General features: G+C 44.9%; 3 protein-coding genes across 4 annotated transcripts; 1 reads left to right on the top strand and 2 right to left on the bottom strand.

Moving 5' to 3' along the window:
- Positions 1–505: 505 nt before the first annotated feature.
- Positions 506–2549, top strand: LOC108959646 (subtilisin inhibitor CLSI-I). Of its 2 annotated transcripts, none has more exons than XM_039314358.1 (2): positions 506–760; positions 2197–2549. In XM_039314358.1, the coding sequence occupies exons 1-2, from the start codon at positions 715–717 to the stop codon at positions 2412–2414; spliced, it is 264 nt and encodes an 87-aa protein (XP_039170292.1). In that variant the 5' UTR covers positions 506–714; the 3' UTR covers positions 2415–2549. The 2 variants fall into 2 exon arrangements, with proteins under 2 accessions (XP_039170292.1, XP_039170296.1); XM_039314362.1 differs by lacking the exon at positions 506–760 and adding an exon at positions 860–1054.
- A 43-nt stretch (positions 2550–2592) lies between these two features.
- LOC104436743 (L-type lectin-domain containing receptor kinase S.4) lies at positions 2593–4948 on the bottom strand. Its single transcript, XM_010049610.3, has one exon. It carries the CDS (start codon positions 4800–4802, stop codon positions 2721–2723), a length of 2082 nt encoding a protein of 693 aa, XP_010047912.2. The 5' UTR covers positions 4803–4948; the 3' UTR covers positions 2593–2720.
- Positions 4949–14587: 9639 nt separating this feature from the next.
- Positions 14588–15904, bottom strand: LOC104455218. The gene has a single exon (XM_018860385.2). It carries the CDS (start codon positions 15902–15904, stop codon positions 14588–14590), a length of 1317 nt encoding a protein of 438 aa, XP_018715930.2.
- Between the last annotated feature and the right edge of the window lie 305 nt (positions 15905–16209).

The raw sequence follows: 16209 nt of genomic DNA, 5'->3' as shown, positions 1-16209 counted from the left end.
TTCATGAAAAATAAGATGTTCCAACTTAGAAATGGGTACATTTTGGGCTGGTCCGGAGTCATGACACGAAGGCCCAAATGATGACCCGTTTAGGTTTGCTCAATCAATTTATTGCCCTCGAGATTAAAACAACCGTTCTCATTTGTTAAGGACTCGACTAGGCTTTAGCCTCTTAGTTATTAGGCCGGGGCTATATACTCATTGTCGGTTAGAAATCAACCTCGAGCATACTCTGGTCAAGCAATGTCACCCTTGAACTTTGATAAACCTCTCCAATACAGCCAGTCCATCTCATTTTTCGCTGCAAATTTTCATATGTACCATAATATCCGTCAACTAAAAGCCGGACTAAATTAGAAAAATGAAGTTGGCAAGTTTGATGACGACGTGGTAACGTGTAAAATTGGTTCAAGTGTTAGGTTCTTCTAAAGGTTTCTTTACTCCTAAGCATGCGTGATTGATACCACTTGAAAAGAGATTCATAGCTAAATGCCAAAACCTCCTTCACATCACGACAGACAGACTTGTACAAGGTAGGCTAGACTTTTTTGTTTCCTTGGCCGGCCGAGTAATGCATCCCTAGCGAAACAGGTGTCTGGAAGAGACAAGAGCGAAGATCCAACCAAAGAACAAGAAAGTCCCCCTTCAGGAACGTCGCTCGCCATATAAGACGCCTTTGGGCGGGTATCTATCGATGCAATTCTTCAGCTAGTCATGGCGGAGGAGCACGGAAACGCCAACACTTCCCAAGACCAAAACGGTAAATTTACGCCACTCTCTCTCTCTCTCTCTCTGGGCAGGGGTGGGCTAGACCCGGGATGGGGGTCGGGGTCGGGGTCGGGTTGGGGTCGAGCTGGGCTAGACCACAGTGGGTGGCACCGGGCCGTGATGGATTTAGGGCATAGTTAGCATCAGCCCGTGGACTGGCGCCGCACTGTCCGATTGTGTCCGCTCTACATATAAGACACCTTTGGGCAAGTGTCTATCGATGCAATTCTTCAGCTAGTCATGGCGGAGGAGCACGGAAACGCCAACACTTCCCAAGACCAAACCGGTAAATTTACGCCACTCTCTGTCTCTGTCTGTCTCTCTCTCTCTCTCTCTCTGGGCAGGGGTGGGCTAGACCCAGGATGGGGTCGGGGTCAGGGTCGGGGTTGGGGTTGGGGTCGGGGTCGGGGTCGAGCTGGGCTAGACCACAGTGGGTGGCACCGTTGGCATGGTACGGGCCGTGATGGATTTAGGGTGTAGTTAGCATCAGCCCGTGGACTGGCACCGCACTGTCCGATTGTGTCCGGCCAGCACGATTGGGCTTTTTCACCCCTTGAATTCATTTTAGTTGCTGAAGAACCGGCCAATATTTTTGGCTATTTGGTCGTTCGGCCCAATGGTTTCTAGATTGTTCCATCAACGTGCAATTCTTGTTTGTTAATTTTAGTTTGATCCCTCCTCTCGTCACCTTTATTTCGTATTTATTTATTCAATAAATAACCTAAATTTACCCTACCCAAATCCTCAAAATTTTCTTTCTCAGGTTAAAATTTCAATGTCAATCTCTATAGGTTTCACTCTACAAGACTATGTCACAGCATAAAGTATGAGCAAAATGGAACAGGTAAAACACAAGCATAGCACAAGCACAACGTGTCATAAGTATAGGCAGAACACGACCCAACTCACCAATTGGTCGGCCAATACAAAGTTAGACTATTGGCCGTAATTAAGTATATTGCTAAAAGTCCCTCGAGTTGAAAGTGCATTGGTCTTCCTCAATTAATAAATTGATACTTATCACCAAAATTGTTCTCAATCTCACGATTTGGATCACCATAATTCATGCATGAGATCGGAAATACATCACATCTCGTGATAGCTACACCAATCATACTTTCAATATAGAAAAGGCATACTTTCAAACATCAAATTATGCATACAAGGTCAATCATGAACAGCCACTTTTAACACATTAAAATACCCATTGCTTTGAAAATGGGTCTACTTTTACTCCACTTTATATATATTTTGGGCATTAAAGCAAGGTTCTCGTATCACACGAAGTCGTCCATGATGTCCCACTCCCTGGTAATGGAGTTCGCATTTCGGACGATTCCGGCCGGTTGCTGCATTGTTAAGGAAAGACTCGTAGAAAAAGAGGTTCATCGCATGAAACATTGACGAGAACGAACCGTTCGTTTTCAGGTGGAGCAAACGCGGCGCCGAAGAAGATAACATGGCCGGAGCTCGTGGGGTCGACCGCGGAGGGAGCCAAGCAGAAAGTCAAAGAGGAGTTCGGAGATTCGATTCGTGTCCAGGTCGTTCCACCAAACACCTTCGTCACCATGGATTTCGACCGGCAACGGGTCAGGTTGTACGTTGATTCCTCTGGAAACGTGGCACGGACCCCCCGAGTCGGCTAACTTGATCAAGCATTTTTAGTTTTTCCTTTCAATTATGTCATGTTAAGTTTGAGTTAGTGTGCTTTCCTTTGCTCTTTTTCTCGTTAATGTTGCGATACGATCCATTTAAAGATAGGTCGTTGGTTCCGTAAATAAGTTACGATGTCTAATTATCGATATCATCATTCGATCCAAAGGGTGAAAAAGAGAAAACCATGAACGTATGGTACATTTTTGGTACAAATCCGTATCTTAGAACAAGAATAAAAATCAATCGGTCAAGCAGAAGAAGGGAAAAGAGAGAGGAGCAAACGAATGCAAACGTCGCTACCCGCTATCACCTCTACCGGTGAGGATCGAGATAGGGGAAGTCGAAAGCGATGCGAAACTGTTGTCCCGGTTCGCCACAAAGGAGGACGAGCTCCTCTTGTCGAAGCAGGAGGAAGGGAAGGAGAGCCGGAAGTCCTCGAACCTGGATCCTTCGCCCGCCCTCGTGCAATCGAAGCCGCTTGGCGCAGTCGCCACCTCTGGCACGTCGAGCTCCCCGTCCAAGCACCTCACCACATGCCTCATCGTAGGCCTCTCCATCGGGTTGCAATTCGAACACAGCAGCCCCAATTTCAACACCGCCATCACCTCGCCCTCGTTGAACTCTCCCTTCAATTTAGGATCCACCAGATCAAGGACCCTCCCTTCTTTGTACCTCTCCCACACCAAATCCACCAGGACCAGCTCCTCCGGCCCGGCCTCGTGTTCGATCGGCCGGCGCCCACACGCCACCTCCAGCAAGAACGCCCCGAAGGCAAACACGTCCGAGCTCATGCTCGCCTTCCCGGTCCTTGGCGTCTCTGGGGCCAGGTACCCCAGCGTGCCCACCACCCGGGTCGTGCCTGGGTTCGACCCGTGATCATACAGCCTGGCGAGCCCGAAGTCGCCGAGCCTCCCGTTCAGTTCGTCGTCCAGCAGGACGTTGCTGGCCTTGACGTCCCTGTGGATGACCGACTGCTCGTACCCCTCGTGCAAGTAAAGGAGCCCGGAAGCCACGCCCTTCACGACGTGAATCCTCTGTTCCCAGTCTAGAGTGACCTGAGGCCCGTCGAACAGGTACTTGTCCAGGCTCCCGTTGGCCATGTACTCGTACACCAGCAGGAGGTCGCCCCTCTTTCGGCACCAGCCCACGAGCTGCACGAGGTTCCGGTGGCGGAGCCGCCCGATGCTCGAGATCTCCGACACGAACTCGCGGAGGCCCTGCTTCGACTCGTGCGAGATCCGCTTCACTGCGACCTGAATCTTGGAGTTCGGCAAGGTCCCCCTGTACACTTTGCCGAACCCGCCTTGCCCAAGAAGCTCCTTCTCCTTGAACCCATTGGTGGCCTTCTTGAGTTCTTGGTAGGAGAACCGGTGGGGACCGATCTCGAGCTCCCATTCCTCGACCACATCGGCGTTCTTGATCCTCCGGACGATCAAGACCACTAGAAAAACCGCAGACCCTGCAAGAACGACGCATAACACCGAGATTCCTATGGCTAGAGCTGTGCTGGGGGGATGCTTCTTCCTTGCGCCCGGTAACGGAGGCAGAGACGAAATCTCGAGAGCTCTCGCCGCCCCATCGATGCGAAAACTCCAACCCATCACGTAATGAGAGCTCGCGAGCAGGCCAGTCGAAGCAGAGAATCCGACATACATGAATTCGCGGAAAATCGGCGACAAATCCACTTTGTAGGATAGGATTGGCTTCGTGGGTTTCACTGAACTAGGAGCAATCGTCACGTTGATCACCTTCTCGCCCGAATCGTAATCAATCCACGCCTGAAGCGCCTTCCCAGACTTCAGATTCAGATCTAGCTTGGTCGAGTTTTCGCCGGCGGCATAATAGGCCGCCGCGGCGGAGGCGTTGGAAACCAGGCTGTTGATGTCGATCCCGATGTGGTTGTCGTTGATGTCGCCGAACTCGAAGTCCTGGACGGTGTCGAGCTCGACGGCGAAGAGGTGGTTGGAGAAGTTGCCCACGTCGCCGGCGTTGAGGAGGCCCAGGTACTGGCTGGGCAGGGCACGGAGGTCCCTGGCGGCGGAGGCGACGAAGGCGAGCCCGTGGCCGCCGAGCTTCGGGTACTCGGGGACGACGGCGAAGACGAAGGAGGTGGAGAAGGAGGAGACGCCGCCGCCCGGGGAGCTCTTGAACCGGACCGGGGAGGGGTAGAAGGCGTGGCCCATCAGGCGGCCCGTCTCATTGGTGAGCCGGAGGACGCCGCGGCCGTCGATCTCGGCGATGCCGCTGAGGGTGATGTTGCCGGCGGCGGCGGCGCGGCGGAACCCGGAGAAGAAGAGGTCGGTAGGGTACTCGCCAGCGGCGGAGGAGGAGGCGGTGAAGGAGGAGAGGAAGATGAGGAGGAGGGTGAGGGGAGCCATGGCGCTTTTAGGGTTTAAGGATGCGAAGATCGAGACATGGTTTCGCAGAGATTTCGATGGAGCTTGGAGGGATGGTGACGCTCTCTACTGCGACTGGTAGACTGGTAGCGGCTGGCTTTATTCAGCAGACAGAAGGATCTTGGCGAGAGAGATGGGATAGGAGTAATATATATATATATATATATATAGAATGTTTTTCTCAGCATATATTTTCAATCGCGATTTCAATTGAAAATGTCATGCTTTGATTAGAACAGGCTTAGGAGGGTATAAGGAGAATATAAATGGGCCGTGTGAAGGGAGACGAATTTCAACCTTATAACGTATAAGAATATAGGTAGAGTATGTTTTTTCATGTATTTTAATAAATAGAGTTAATTCTATAAAAAAACCTTAAATTAGTACACTTGCGATAAATTTACCTTCCGTCAGTTTTCATTAAATTTTATCATTATATTGCTGAATTGTATAACGGGTGACAACTGACAGGCATATCAATTTAGAGTTTTATTCTCCGTTTATCATAGACGTATACATTTGTGGCTTTGCGTAGTGTTGATTCAATTTAATGGAAATTAACGAAGATTTTGGAATTTTTTTTTTGTGGTCAAAAAATTAGTTTTAGTAAATAAGTGTTCGAGTTTGAGATTTTTCATAGAACTAACCCTTATTATTATTATAAATCAAGGATTTTGGTTTTTTATGCTTTGTTTTGAAGCACCAGCATAGGGAGAAAATAAAATATGGGTGCAAAGACTTTTTAGAAAGTTGATTTTCCAAAGAAAAAAGAAAAACAGAAAATATAAAGTATTCTTCAACCACTCTATTTCTTTTGCTCCGCTCCCGTTAATCATCACCATTACCATTGCTATTTTTGTTTTCAAATTCTAGGGAGGCTCGAACTGGTGGGGCTCCAAGGAGGAACACTGTTTATAAATTAATTAGGCATCGGTTTGTCACATAGACCCACTTTCGAGTTGGACCGGACATAGAAATTGGACTCTATTAACTAGTGCGCTCCAAAATGTTTATTGATTGTACTTTCGATTTTGTAAAGGAGTGCTTGTGAAGTAATGATTAGATAACTCAATTATGAAAAGTTCATCTCTTTGAAATAATTATCTGTCTTGCATTATGCTTAACCGATAAATCAGATAAGAGAATATTTCTTTAATGTTAACAAGTGTCTCGACGGCACTCACTAACAAAGATCGATACACTTTATTAGATTAATTCGATTTTCAAAATATAAATTATAAAATTTCTTTAATTTGTTAACTAATTAGTATTTATGGGACGGTCATTAATAAAATTCATAAAAAGGAATGATTTTATAGAGAAAAAAAAAACTTAGAACTTGCATCCGAGGCGATGGCGGTGTTTAATATCGCTTGAGGATTTTTTGCCCCCTCATCTCCTGAGGCACACTTTCCAAGTAAGGGCGTGCATGGAAACACTCCAAAAAAGTGTTTCCGGCACACTTCATACGGAAAGTGTTCCCGGAACAAAAAAAGGAATGTAAACGCGTTTGGTTGCGTTTACGTTTCTTTTTTTTTTTTGTTTCTGGGCGACGAAATAGAAACGAGAAAAAGAAACAAAAAAAAAAGTTGTTTCTCCCGAAGAAACACTTATTGGAAGGAACAAAAGAACAAAAATCACTCTTCTCTCTCTTCTTCTTCTCTTCTTCTTTTCTTCTTTTTTTCTTCTTTTTCATTTTGGCCGGTCGCCGGCCTCGGCCATGGTCGCGACTCGGCCTCGCCGGAGGCTCGGCTCGCTCGGATCTGGGCGGCTCGCTCGGCTCGCCCGCGCCATGGCGAGGCTCGGCCTCGCCTTGGATCCGGGCGAGCTCGGGCTCGCCCGGCCAAGCGAGGCCGAGCCTCGCCGGGGCCGGCGGGCTCGGCCTCGCCGGATCATCTGGGCGAGCCCGAGCTCGCCCGGGCGAGGCCGAGCCTCGCCCAGGGCCGGCTCGGCCTCGCCGTGGGCGGGCGAGGCTGCTGCCCCGTCGGCCGATCGCCCAGGAGGCCGGTGACCGGCCGAAGAAAAAAAAAAAAAAAGAAAGGAAAAATAAAAAATAAAAAAATTGTTTAAAAAATTAAAAGAAACAAAAAAATAATAAAATTTACCAAACGTGTTTCGTTCATTTTTATTCCCTACCAAACGTTACCAAACGTGTTCTTTTGTTCAAAAACTGTTTCCCTAACAAACACTTTTTTTTTTGTTTACGTTCCGGGAACAAAAAAAGAACAGAAACAAATCCATGCGCACCATAAGGTGACAACCTTGAGGCCAGCGAATTTAAGCTAAGATAGATGAGTCTAATCTGCAAATCTTGTCCCTATTAGAGCACTAGATACACTTGTGAGTTTTTTATTTTATTTATTATTATTGTGCTTAGATTTTTGGAATCAAATATGCTCGTTATTATCTTTAATTGTATCTTGACAAGCATTATTCGATTGATGGCTGGAAATTGACCTGCAAAGATGATTCATATAAAGAAAGTGCCGAACGTGAAATTCTATATAATTGTCAAATAATGCTACACATAAAGATCCAAATCGCATGGAATGTCAATGACTTTTAAATATCCTTTTTGTTTTGATTTATTTAGCTAATCAAATCGCAAAGATGATGTGGCATCCATACTGAGGGATGCAAGAGCAATAAGCAACGAGCTTCCGTAATTTATTTTGATTAGTTCAGTCCATTGTATAGGCACGATTTTGGTTATTTGAGGGGCGACCTCAAGCACACTTGCCTTTTCACCTCTCGTTCGAAAAGTTGAGATCCCCATTCCCCAGTCAACTATTCCATCTCGAAAGAGCCGCAAGATTTTGAATTCCCGTGTGGCTAAGATGCTTTCGTTTTCGACTTCTAATTAGGGGCAGATCGGGATTGAAAAGGTGCTTGCGGGTCGCGCACGCTGGCTGCTTTGAGTCAGTCAGAGAGAGGTGCACTTTTGCATTGGAGTCGCATCACCATAATTCTCTTGTTGCTGGAGCAGAGTCATACTCGCGGTGGCAACTAGAGGACCTTTGACTATGTCTCGAAGCGAGACCACTTTCGTTCTCCTTTCCTTTTCATTTCTTTGCTGAATCAAGGACAAAGAGCATCGATTACCCTCTTAAGCACGGGACATTCTTGCATGCTCTGATAGGGCGAATTCAATATATGCCATCCCCTAGATCATATGAATTTCATGCGGAGGCCAGCACGATTCAATGGATAAACAAATACTGGACTTAGATAATTCCGATGTGACAGATGATCTTTCTTTAACCTTGAGACAAGTATCCCTATTCAAATTTGCAGGCTATTTTGAATTTGATTGGGCAAATGATACATATAATTCATTTGTGGTCCATAAACTTTTAATTTGTTCAATGCGATCTTTGAATTTTATTCCAATTTGCAATGTGATTTATAAACTTTTAATTTGTTCAATGTGATCTCTAAACTTTGATACATGTTCAATTTAATCCCTGCATTTTATGAAAATATTTAATGTTGTCTTTGATATTGAATTAATGAAAAGACTACGTCAAATAATTTTCATATAAGGACCACATTTTATATAGGGTTAAAGCTCGGGGACTATATTGAACGAATAAAAGCTCAATGACTATATTTGAATAGTTTGTGTTAGTATCCTAATCTCATCAAGAAACTAATATTTTTTGAAGTTATTAGATTTCAATAATGTGCTATGTTGAGCATAGGAAGGGGTGCACATGATTGGCTACGCAGCACATGGATGAAGAATCATGTCTGCTCTCCACAAATTGACTCATGTTGACTCGTGTCCTTTTCTTAGTAAATAATCCTTTATAAGAGAGAAAAAAAATTAAATGTTTGTAGATGCTTTTGACTGGATAAGCTCAGATTTCGACCAAACTTAGGGAAGCATCTCCGCTCCTGGATCTTCTGATCCTCGTTCGATCCGATCTCCCTCTGCTCCTAGTTTAGTTGTACTGGCTGTGGTCGTGTCTCTTTTTTCTATATGTCCGAAAAGCGAAAAAGAAAAAAGAAAAAAGACAAAAGACAAAAGAAAAAAGAAAAGGAGTGGAACTTACTAATAGCACTTCAATAGAGCTAATGGTACTTGGATATTTCAAGGAAGATGAATTTAAATTATGAATTTCATTGGTTTGATTGAAAGTAATCGAAAAGTTGATTTCTTTTCCAAGGATGTGGAGGTTGAATGTGTCACTATGTGATTTGTCGTTGGATTTTCTTGCAAGCTGGCTGTCTCACAAGAAAACCTACCTTTACTAAGAAATTAAAGACTGATACCCCACCAATAATATATACCTGGTAACACGAGCGCTCAGTAGATGATCCGAAAACATGGCATTTTGTAATAGGGGTGTGCAGGAGAACTTGTGGAACCACCGGAATCAAAACAGTTACGTAAGTTTCACGTTCCAAAATTCCAAAACGTGTGAGAACAAGGTTTAATGTTTGGGGTCATATCACCTTCTACTCATCTTATATCTTGCACCTTATATATTTAGAAAGGTACTACTTATCACGTATAATATTTCATAATAAAAAAAAATGCATATTTAATTATTTATGAATTTCAATTTTTCCTATGAAACGTTCACATTACAATGTGCAAAATCTTATTAACATTTTCCAACTCCTTTCCAAAAAACAAATTTCAACCCCACTTCGCCCATGGCTATGTGGTGTATAAAAAGCTTAGCTAGGTCTAACTTGTTCATTCAATTGCTTTGATTTGAATTATCCAAAAGATGCCTCATATATATTAATATTATTTCATACTATCTATAGAGTGGGATATCTTTTTTATGTAAACTCATGGATTTTAACCAAAGAGTGAAGGCTCATTCGTATTTGGCTTTTACTTTCCATGTTATTATCATCGTAGGATTGTGTTACTATTAAACATGTACAAGTATTTTATCATGTAATCCATTTATGTTATATGATGAATGTTAATGGCATAATAACTAAAATTAAGATAAATTTATTTATATTGAATGAATTTTTGAAAAATAGATGATAGTGCATGGTACCCATGAACCTGGGAAACCACATGTTCCAAGTTTTAGGGTGCTTCAAGAACCTACAGGATTGATTTTAGGTTCCAAAAATAGGAACTAGTGCTTATGGGGTCAGTTCTAGCGCATGGCAAAAACCCTACCCACTCTGAAACTTGCGCTCCTTTGATTTGAACTTCTTGCGGGTGGATATTGTTGACCAACTTGGTAGGCATGAATTTTTCCATTTCTTTTACCATGTAACCTATTAACTTGTGGGGTTTAAAATGCTAAACGCGGGTATTGACTAAATATGGGACTGCATTTATTTATTTATTTTTAAAAATCTAGAACTGCAATGGGTTATAAATTAGAGTAAGGGGAATTGAGCTCCGATGTCAGCCACCAACCCGCTTTCTTTAGCATGGAATCCCTTTACGTTCGGAGCCACCACGCATCGAGAAGGGAAACCTATACACTAATTTTTATTTTTTTTCCTTTACATGATGATTTTCCATTTGCTTGCTTATATCATGGACCAAGGCATATGACACTTAATTCATATGTGCAAAGAATCCTGGAGCAGCCAATGAGACAATCCCTTGCGACAAATGATTTTAGCATGCATAAAGCATTTCTAGCACCGGTATAGAATATTAGAAAGTTAGAAGGCCACCGACAAAGACTCTCTTAAAAGTAGAACGCCACGCCACAATCAGCAAGCTTGTCATACATCGTTTTTCTTCTAGTGTCTTCCATGTCAGCTTCGATTGAATCCATCATCTTTGTCAAACTTGGCACACAAAATGTGATTTTCAAGATACATTATGAACTCCAGAGTTCAAATTCTGAGCCGCCTCGTAAGTACCATCGTTGTGTGCTATTGATTATCCCACTTGATGAAAGCGGACAAAGCCAGCGTAAGACATTATTTTGTCAATATCATGTAAGTAACAGAAGGAGCATAAGCATTGTTAATCATAAACCTCACTACCAAATAGACCTTGGTACACACACTCCTCGGCAATCAAACATTTACCAAGAGTACACCCGCCCCTCTTTTGGATAAAAGCGAATGGATTTATATTAGATACGAATTTGATAAATACCACATGAGCCAAATTCCACTAACTGCCCATGCTAACGACCTAGACTTAACTCATTTGTAGAGCTAATAGAGTATTTTGTGGGACAAAGACTTGTCTGGACTAGGGCTTACATGGGCAAAGTCCATTGCCCCGTTGATCACGTGCGTCCCACATATGGCCAATGGCCATGATGGTCTTTGGATCCATGGACCCATGCCCCTGCAAAACTTACTCATGCCATAGTAGTTGGGCCTCTATGGCCTCGTTTGGTTCCACTTTGGAGGAATATTTTTGGGAAAATGTAAATACTTTTTGGCTAAGGGAGTTTTTCGAAATGCGAATAACATTTGGTGAATTGTAATTTTAAAGTGTATTGGGAAACAACTTTGGTCAAAATACTATTTGGTAAACATTGCATTTGTAAATGATTGTTACTAAATTTAAAAAAAAAAGAAGATTTTTGTAATTTTTTTTTGAAGTCCAGCCACTGATTGGCCGGATCTAGCTACCGAACAACCGGATCTGGCCCTCGGCTGCCTTCACCTAAGGTCGCGAGACCACTCGTCGACCGCCCGAGTTCGCACGATCGCCTAGAGGTCAGCGACCGCCGCCCGAGGGTTGCCCGACCTCGGCAACGATCGCCGGACTTTAGCGGCCGCTTGAGTTGCACGATTTAGGCCATCGGACGCCTAGGTCACTCCTGGGTTGCGCGAACTAGGCGTCGCCTGAAGTCTGGCGACGGTCGCTAGAGTCGGGCAACCTTAGGCGACAATCGCCGGTATGCGCCACCCCTTGGCCGGCTGTCATTGACCTAAGATCAGTTTTTCCATGAGGCAGTCTTTGGAGAAGATGAATAGTAACTGAGGTCAAGACTTACATTCTAAAAATGCAATTTCCTAAAATATCTCATGTAATTGTATTTTCCCAAAGTTGAGCAAAAACACGAACCAAATATGTTTGCATTTGGCTAAGGGACTTTGGAGTCCCAAAGCCCATTCTAAATGCCTAACCAAATGGGACCCATGCCCATTTCTTTGGGTTATAAAAAGAAAAAAAAGGTTAAACACTACGTTTTTTGGATTTTTATGTTCAACCTGACTCTAGATACAATTTGACGAGAGGAAACGGTAAGCATGAGTAAACTTGCAAAAATACACCCGAAACGTACACGCACAAAGAGAAATCTCCCAAAAAAAAATTTTTATATTTTTTTGAAAGAGGCAATATTGTTTGAAATATCGAAAAGAATAAACAAATTTTTTGCAAACCCTAGGCAGCATAAGAAACCTCGAAAATAACATTAAATAGTAAAGTAGGGAAAAACTACTAAAAAGCCTGAAATAATGGGAAAATAGACATAAAAATAGAAAGACACCTCAAAACATATTTGAGCTATCTTTGGTGGACTGAATATAACTCAGGATATGATAACTTTTATCCTATTTGGTGTTTGAGCAATGTAATATCCGGATATGTACAAATATTAACCCGACATAATCTGAATAGAAATATCCCATTTAGGGGAGGATGCATCAGGACTGAATACATCTTCTGGCAAAAATTAATAAGAAAAAAAAGGTTACCACCAAGGCAAAGGGGAAAGGGTTCAACGAGAGATAAAGCGTGCGAGCTTTGCCTAGCTGTCGGTGTGGGCCTAACATGTGTCGCCGCAATGTGCAGGCCGTTCCTATCCCATCCCATTGCAGTCCTCCCCATCTTTCTCACGCTTTCTCTCTGTCAAGGACCATCGGATCGACCCAGGCCAACACTCTAGTCCTTGGATCTAAGGCTTGCGACCTTAGATTTGAGGTTGCCGGCCTCAAGGGACCTTAGATCTGGTGTCACCCGAGGCTAGGCCTCGTGAGCGGATCCTTGGCGAGCCGTGGATGCTCAACGATGTGTGTCGCAACGTGACATCGCTGCGGAACTAGATGTTGTTCTTGACCATTGAAGGGCAGTTTGAGATGGTGTTCGGATCGCACTAGAAGCACATGTTGGGTCTGCTCGAGCTCATGTATAAATTCTTCGGGTCGGCAATGAAGATGGAGGAGGTGCTGGAGGTGGTAATGGAGCCCGAGGTGAAGCACTTCCTGAAGCAACTGGGCTCTCTGTCGCAGTGATCGAGTCAGAGGTGAAGCACTTCTAATTCTCTAATTTCAGTTTTTAATGTTTGAACTTTTTATGTATTTTTTGATCTTATCTTAAAGTGTACTAAACACTTGATAGAATTAGATATGTCTACTTTTACTATCTGTTATTTTTATCTTATTTGATCCCATTCCAATCATTGTTCTACGACTAAACGTAACCTTCATGAAGTTTGAGACTCCAGATGATTGCAAAAGTTTTGGTCTGCTGATCAGGCGCTGCATGAATTCTTGCCCCGAGCCCATTTATCGAATTTTTGCTTGTCTAAACCATCTAGCTCAGCAGCAGCGTCCACGTCAATCCCCTTCCCTTGGAAAAAGCTCGCCCTCGAGTCAGGCTTAGGTTAAAGGATAAAATGGTTCTTCATCTGCAAAACAGGCATAAATTTCAGAAGACATTAAACATCGGAGAAATACACAGAGAACCTGGAAGGTCAGCCACATGGGCATTGTTCGTTGATTCTCTGCTTGATCTTGCATGGACCGGATCCTTGGCCCAAGCTTGCCATACCGACCCCATGAGAAATAGCTCTCGTTGAAGGAATACCATCACGTCATTGCCTACCTAGAAAACCCAACGCCTTCGGTTTCGTCCAGCTGCTTCTCCGCCCCTTGTTTATACTTGTCATTGGCCTCCTCAAGCTTCTGTTTCACCTCGGTCTATGTCAACTGCAGCTGTTTCGCTAACAAGAACAGAGAAAATGGTCGCGCAAAAAGTGTAGCACATTGTTCTATATTACAGAAAAACCATTATTCCCACCGTGTATGAACCCAATGTCAAGAAGGTCCTTGAAAGATTGTCAGTACCGTGGACGAATGTCTTTTTATGGATTCATTAAAACTCTCCTTTAAATTACAGCAATGATAAGGTAAAAACCATTAGATTACATGAATGTTGTTCCCCACAACAAATGCATAAGCAGCTAAAAACCAAGATGACCACACGACATGCTTATTCCTCCTCCCCGTTTCCCAGATGTTGACTGAATAATAAACATCATTATCTTTGGAAAAAGAGTAGTGAAGATTTTCCTATTGCTCAAATTGTATTTCCAAGAAGTGAACTCCACATTCCTTCATGGGGTTAAGAGAGGAGAAAACCAATTGGAGAAGGCGCACAGAGACATTTAGAAAAAGAACAAATTAAATTTCTGAGGCACCTAATCTTTTCAGGTGCCCAAATCTAGCTAATCACCACTCTCTACCCAACAGTCCACATTGTTATTCAATCTCCATCTAAAGAATATCAATAAGAAAAGAACGGAGAAAAAAAGGAAAGGAAAATCAAGATCATCTGTATCTAAATCAAAGCCGCTAATCAGACTCGTAGTAACACGATCGTGTATCCTCGTACCTATATATACAACTCAATCCAACAAGCACCTCTACTATGGCAGCCTCCGTCTTCTCTACATCGGCGAAGTGCAGCGTCTGGATCAGCAACACCCTCCCCTTCGTGTCCAAGCTCCCCGGCCTCTGCTTCTCCGTGTTTCGCTCCGCCTGCCACCTCAGAGTATCCTCCGCCACGGGCCCCAGCCACCCCATCATCCTCTCCACTGCCTCCCTCCACCCCTCTGCCATCTCCCTGCCCCCTCCCCTCCCCTGCCCCCGCTCCGCAGCCCCCTCAGTTTCGCCCTCACCTTCTCCCTCAGCTGCGCTGGCAACATCTCATACACCTGCCCCCGTGCCCCCTCTCCCATGCTCCCCGGCCCCTGCAGGAACTGCTCGGCCATCATGATCACGTTTGCATACCGCATCGCCAGGCCTGCCCCACCCACCGTCGTCCGTGCCGCCGAGTGGAGCAACACGTTGTTGCGCCATAAATTGCCACCTGATGATTCCTCGCTCACACAACTATTTCCAGGCATTAGCCCAGCCAATAGCGACGCCTTATCGGGCAATAGCAACATGTTGACGTTCAATTCACGGCTGTAGAACTTGGAGAGGCCCGATTTCTTGGACGTGGATGTGATGGGGCCTGAATTCCACATGCTGTGGCGGCTCTCGTCTCTATGCATGATTGGTGCGAATGTCTCTGGGTGGATTCGGATGTTATTCTGCTGCTGCTTCCGCTTCACAGCGTTCGGCAGTTTGGAGATGTAGGGCCCATAGAGGATGCAGATCCGGGCATACACAACGCACACGAGTTTCGCCATTAGGCTGACGACCTTGTCGAAGGTCTGGTTCCAGAGCGACACATCCTTCAAGCTTCGCACCTGCTTCCTTTGGAAGGCGATCTTGCTCTCAAAGAGATCAAAGTTTGTCTTCTGCAATGGGTTTTCCTTGAAGTTTTTCTTCCATTGCTTCAATTTTCTTTCTGATGTCTCCATTTGTGTGAGTGATTCCAATGCCGAGTACAAGCTCGCCGTTGTGGAGAGGTACTTCTCTATCTTCTCGACAATTCGGTTCACCTTCCGTGAGCCGTAATCGAGCTTGCCAATGTCAATCAGCCCCTGCTTGAGGTCGGCATAGACAAGATCGAAACGGCTGAGGCTGCGGTTGGAGCACCGTGCGCAGAGGCGAGAGATGGCATCCACGGCGCCCTCAAGGTCCTCAAGCTGCTCGGCGCACGCGAGGTTGAGGAGGAGACGCTCATCCCGAGAGTTCAGGTAGGCGACGCCCTCGGACTGGATGATCTCCTTCCGGTGACGGTTGAACTCTGCATCGGTGAGGGATCTGTAGAGGGCGACGAGGCGAGAAATGGTCTTTGCGGCGTCGAAGGCAAGGATCCCGAGGATCATGGGTTGGGGCTTGCTGTCAGCGCGGAAGCGGAAGAAATGGAATCCGCCAGAAGAGATGGCGGTCGTGCCGGTGGTGGTCATGGAGAGACCCGGGAAATAGGACATGGTGGCCGCGACCATGGCCCAAATGGTGAATGATGATGACGAGATTGGTTGCTTGAGATTGTTTGGGCGGTTGAGTTGTATACTTGTATGGAGGGGATGTCAGTGGTTATGAGGTTGTCACTTTTTAGGGTTTAAGGAAGATGGAGACAGAGAGAACGACATGAATTTATATGGTGGTTTTCCGAGACCACGCGCTTCGACAGTTGGGCTTATGGATGGAGAAACTCCATGGAAGTTGCTTCATGCAGACTGGAAGTCATATGAGAGAGAGAGAGAGAGAGAGAGAGAGTTATTATTAGCATTGGCTTGACCCGAGATTG

Source organism: Eucalyptus grandis, chromosome 1, assembly GCF_016545825.1.
Source record: "Eucalyptus grandis isolate ANBG69807.140 chromosome 1, ASM1654582v1, whole genome shotgun sequence".
Lineage (NCBI taxonomy): Eukaryota > Viridiplantae > Streptophyta > Magnoliopsida > Myrtales > Myrtaceae > Eucalyptus > Eucalyptus grandis.
This window is presented reverse-complemented; position numbering and strand designations above follow the sequence as displayed.

Coding starts and splice junctions, on each gene's coding strand:
- LOC104455218 (XM_018860385.2), bottom strand. CDS start 15,904: ATGGTCGCGGCCACCATGTCCTATTTCCCGGGTCTCTCCATGACCACC.
- LOC108959646 (XM_039314358.1), top strand. CDS start 715: ATGGCGGAGGAGCACGGAAACGCCAACACTTCCCAAGACCAAAACG. Junction 761..2,196: donor CACTTCCCAAGACCAAAACG/GTAAATTTACGC, acceptor GTTCGTTTTCAG/GTGGAGCAAACGCGGCGCCG.
- LOC104436743 (XM_010049610.3), bottom strand. CDS start 4,802: ATGGCTCCCCTCACCCTCCTCCTCATCTTCCTCTCCTCCTTCACCGCC.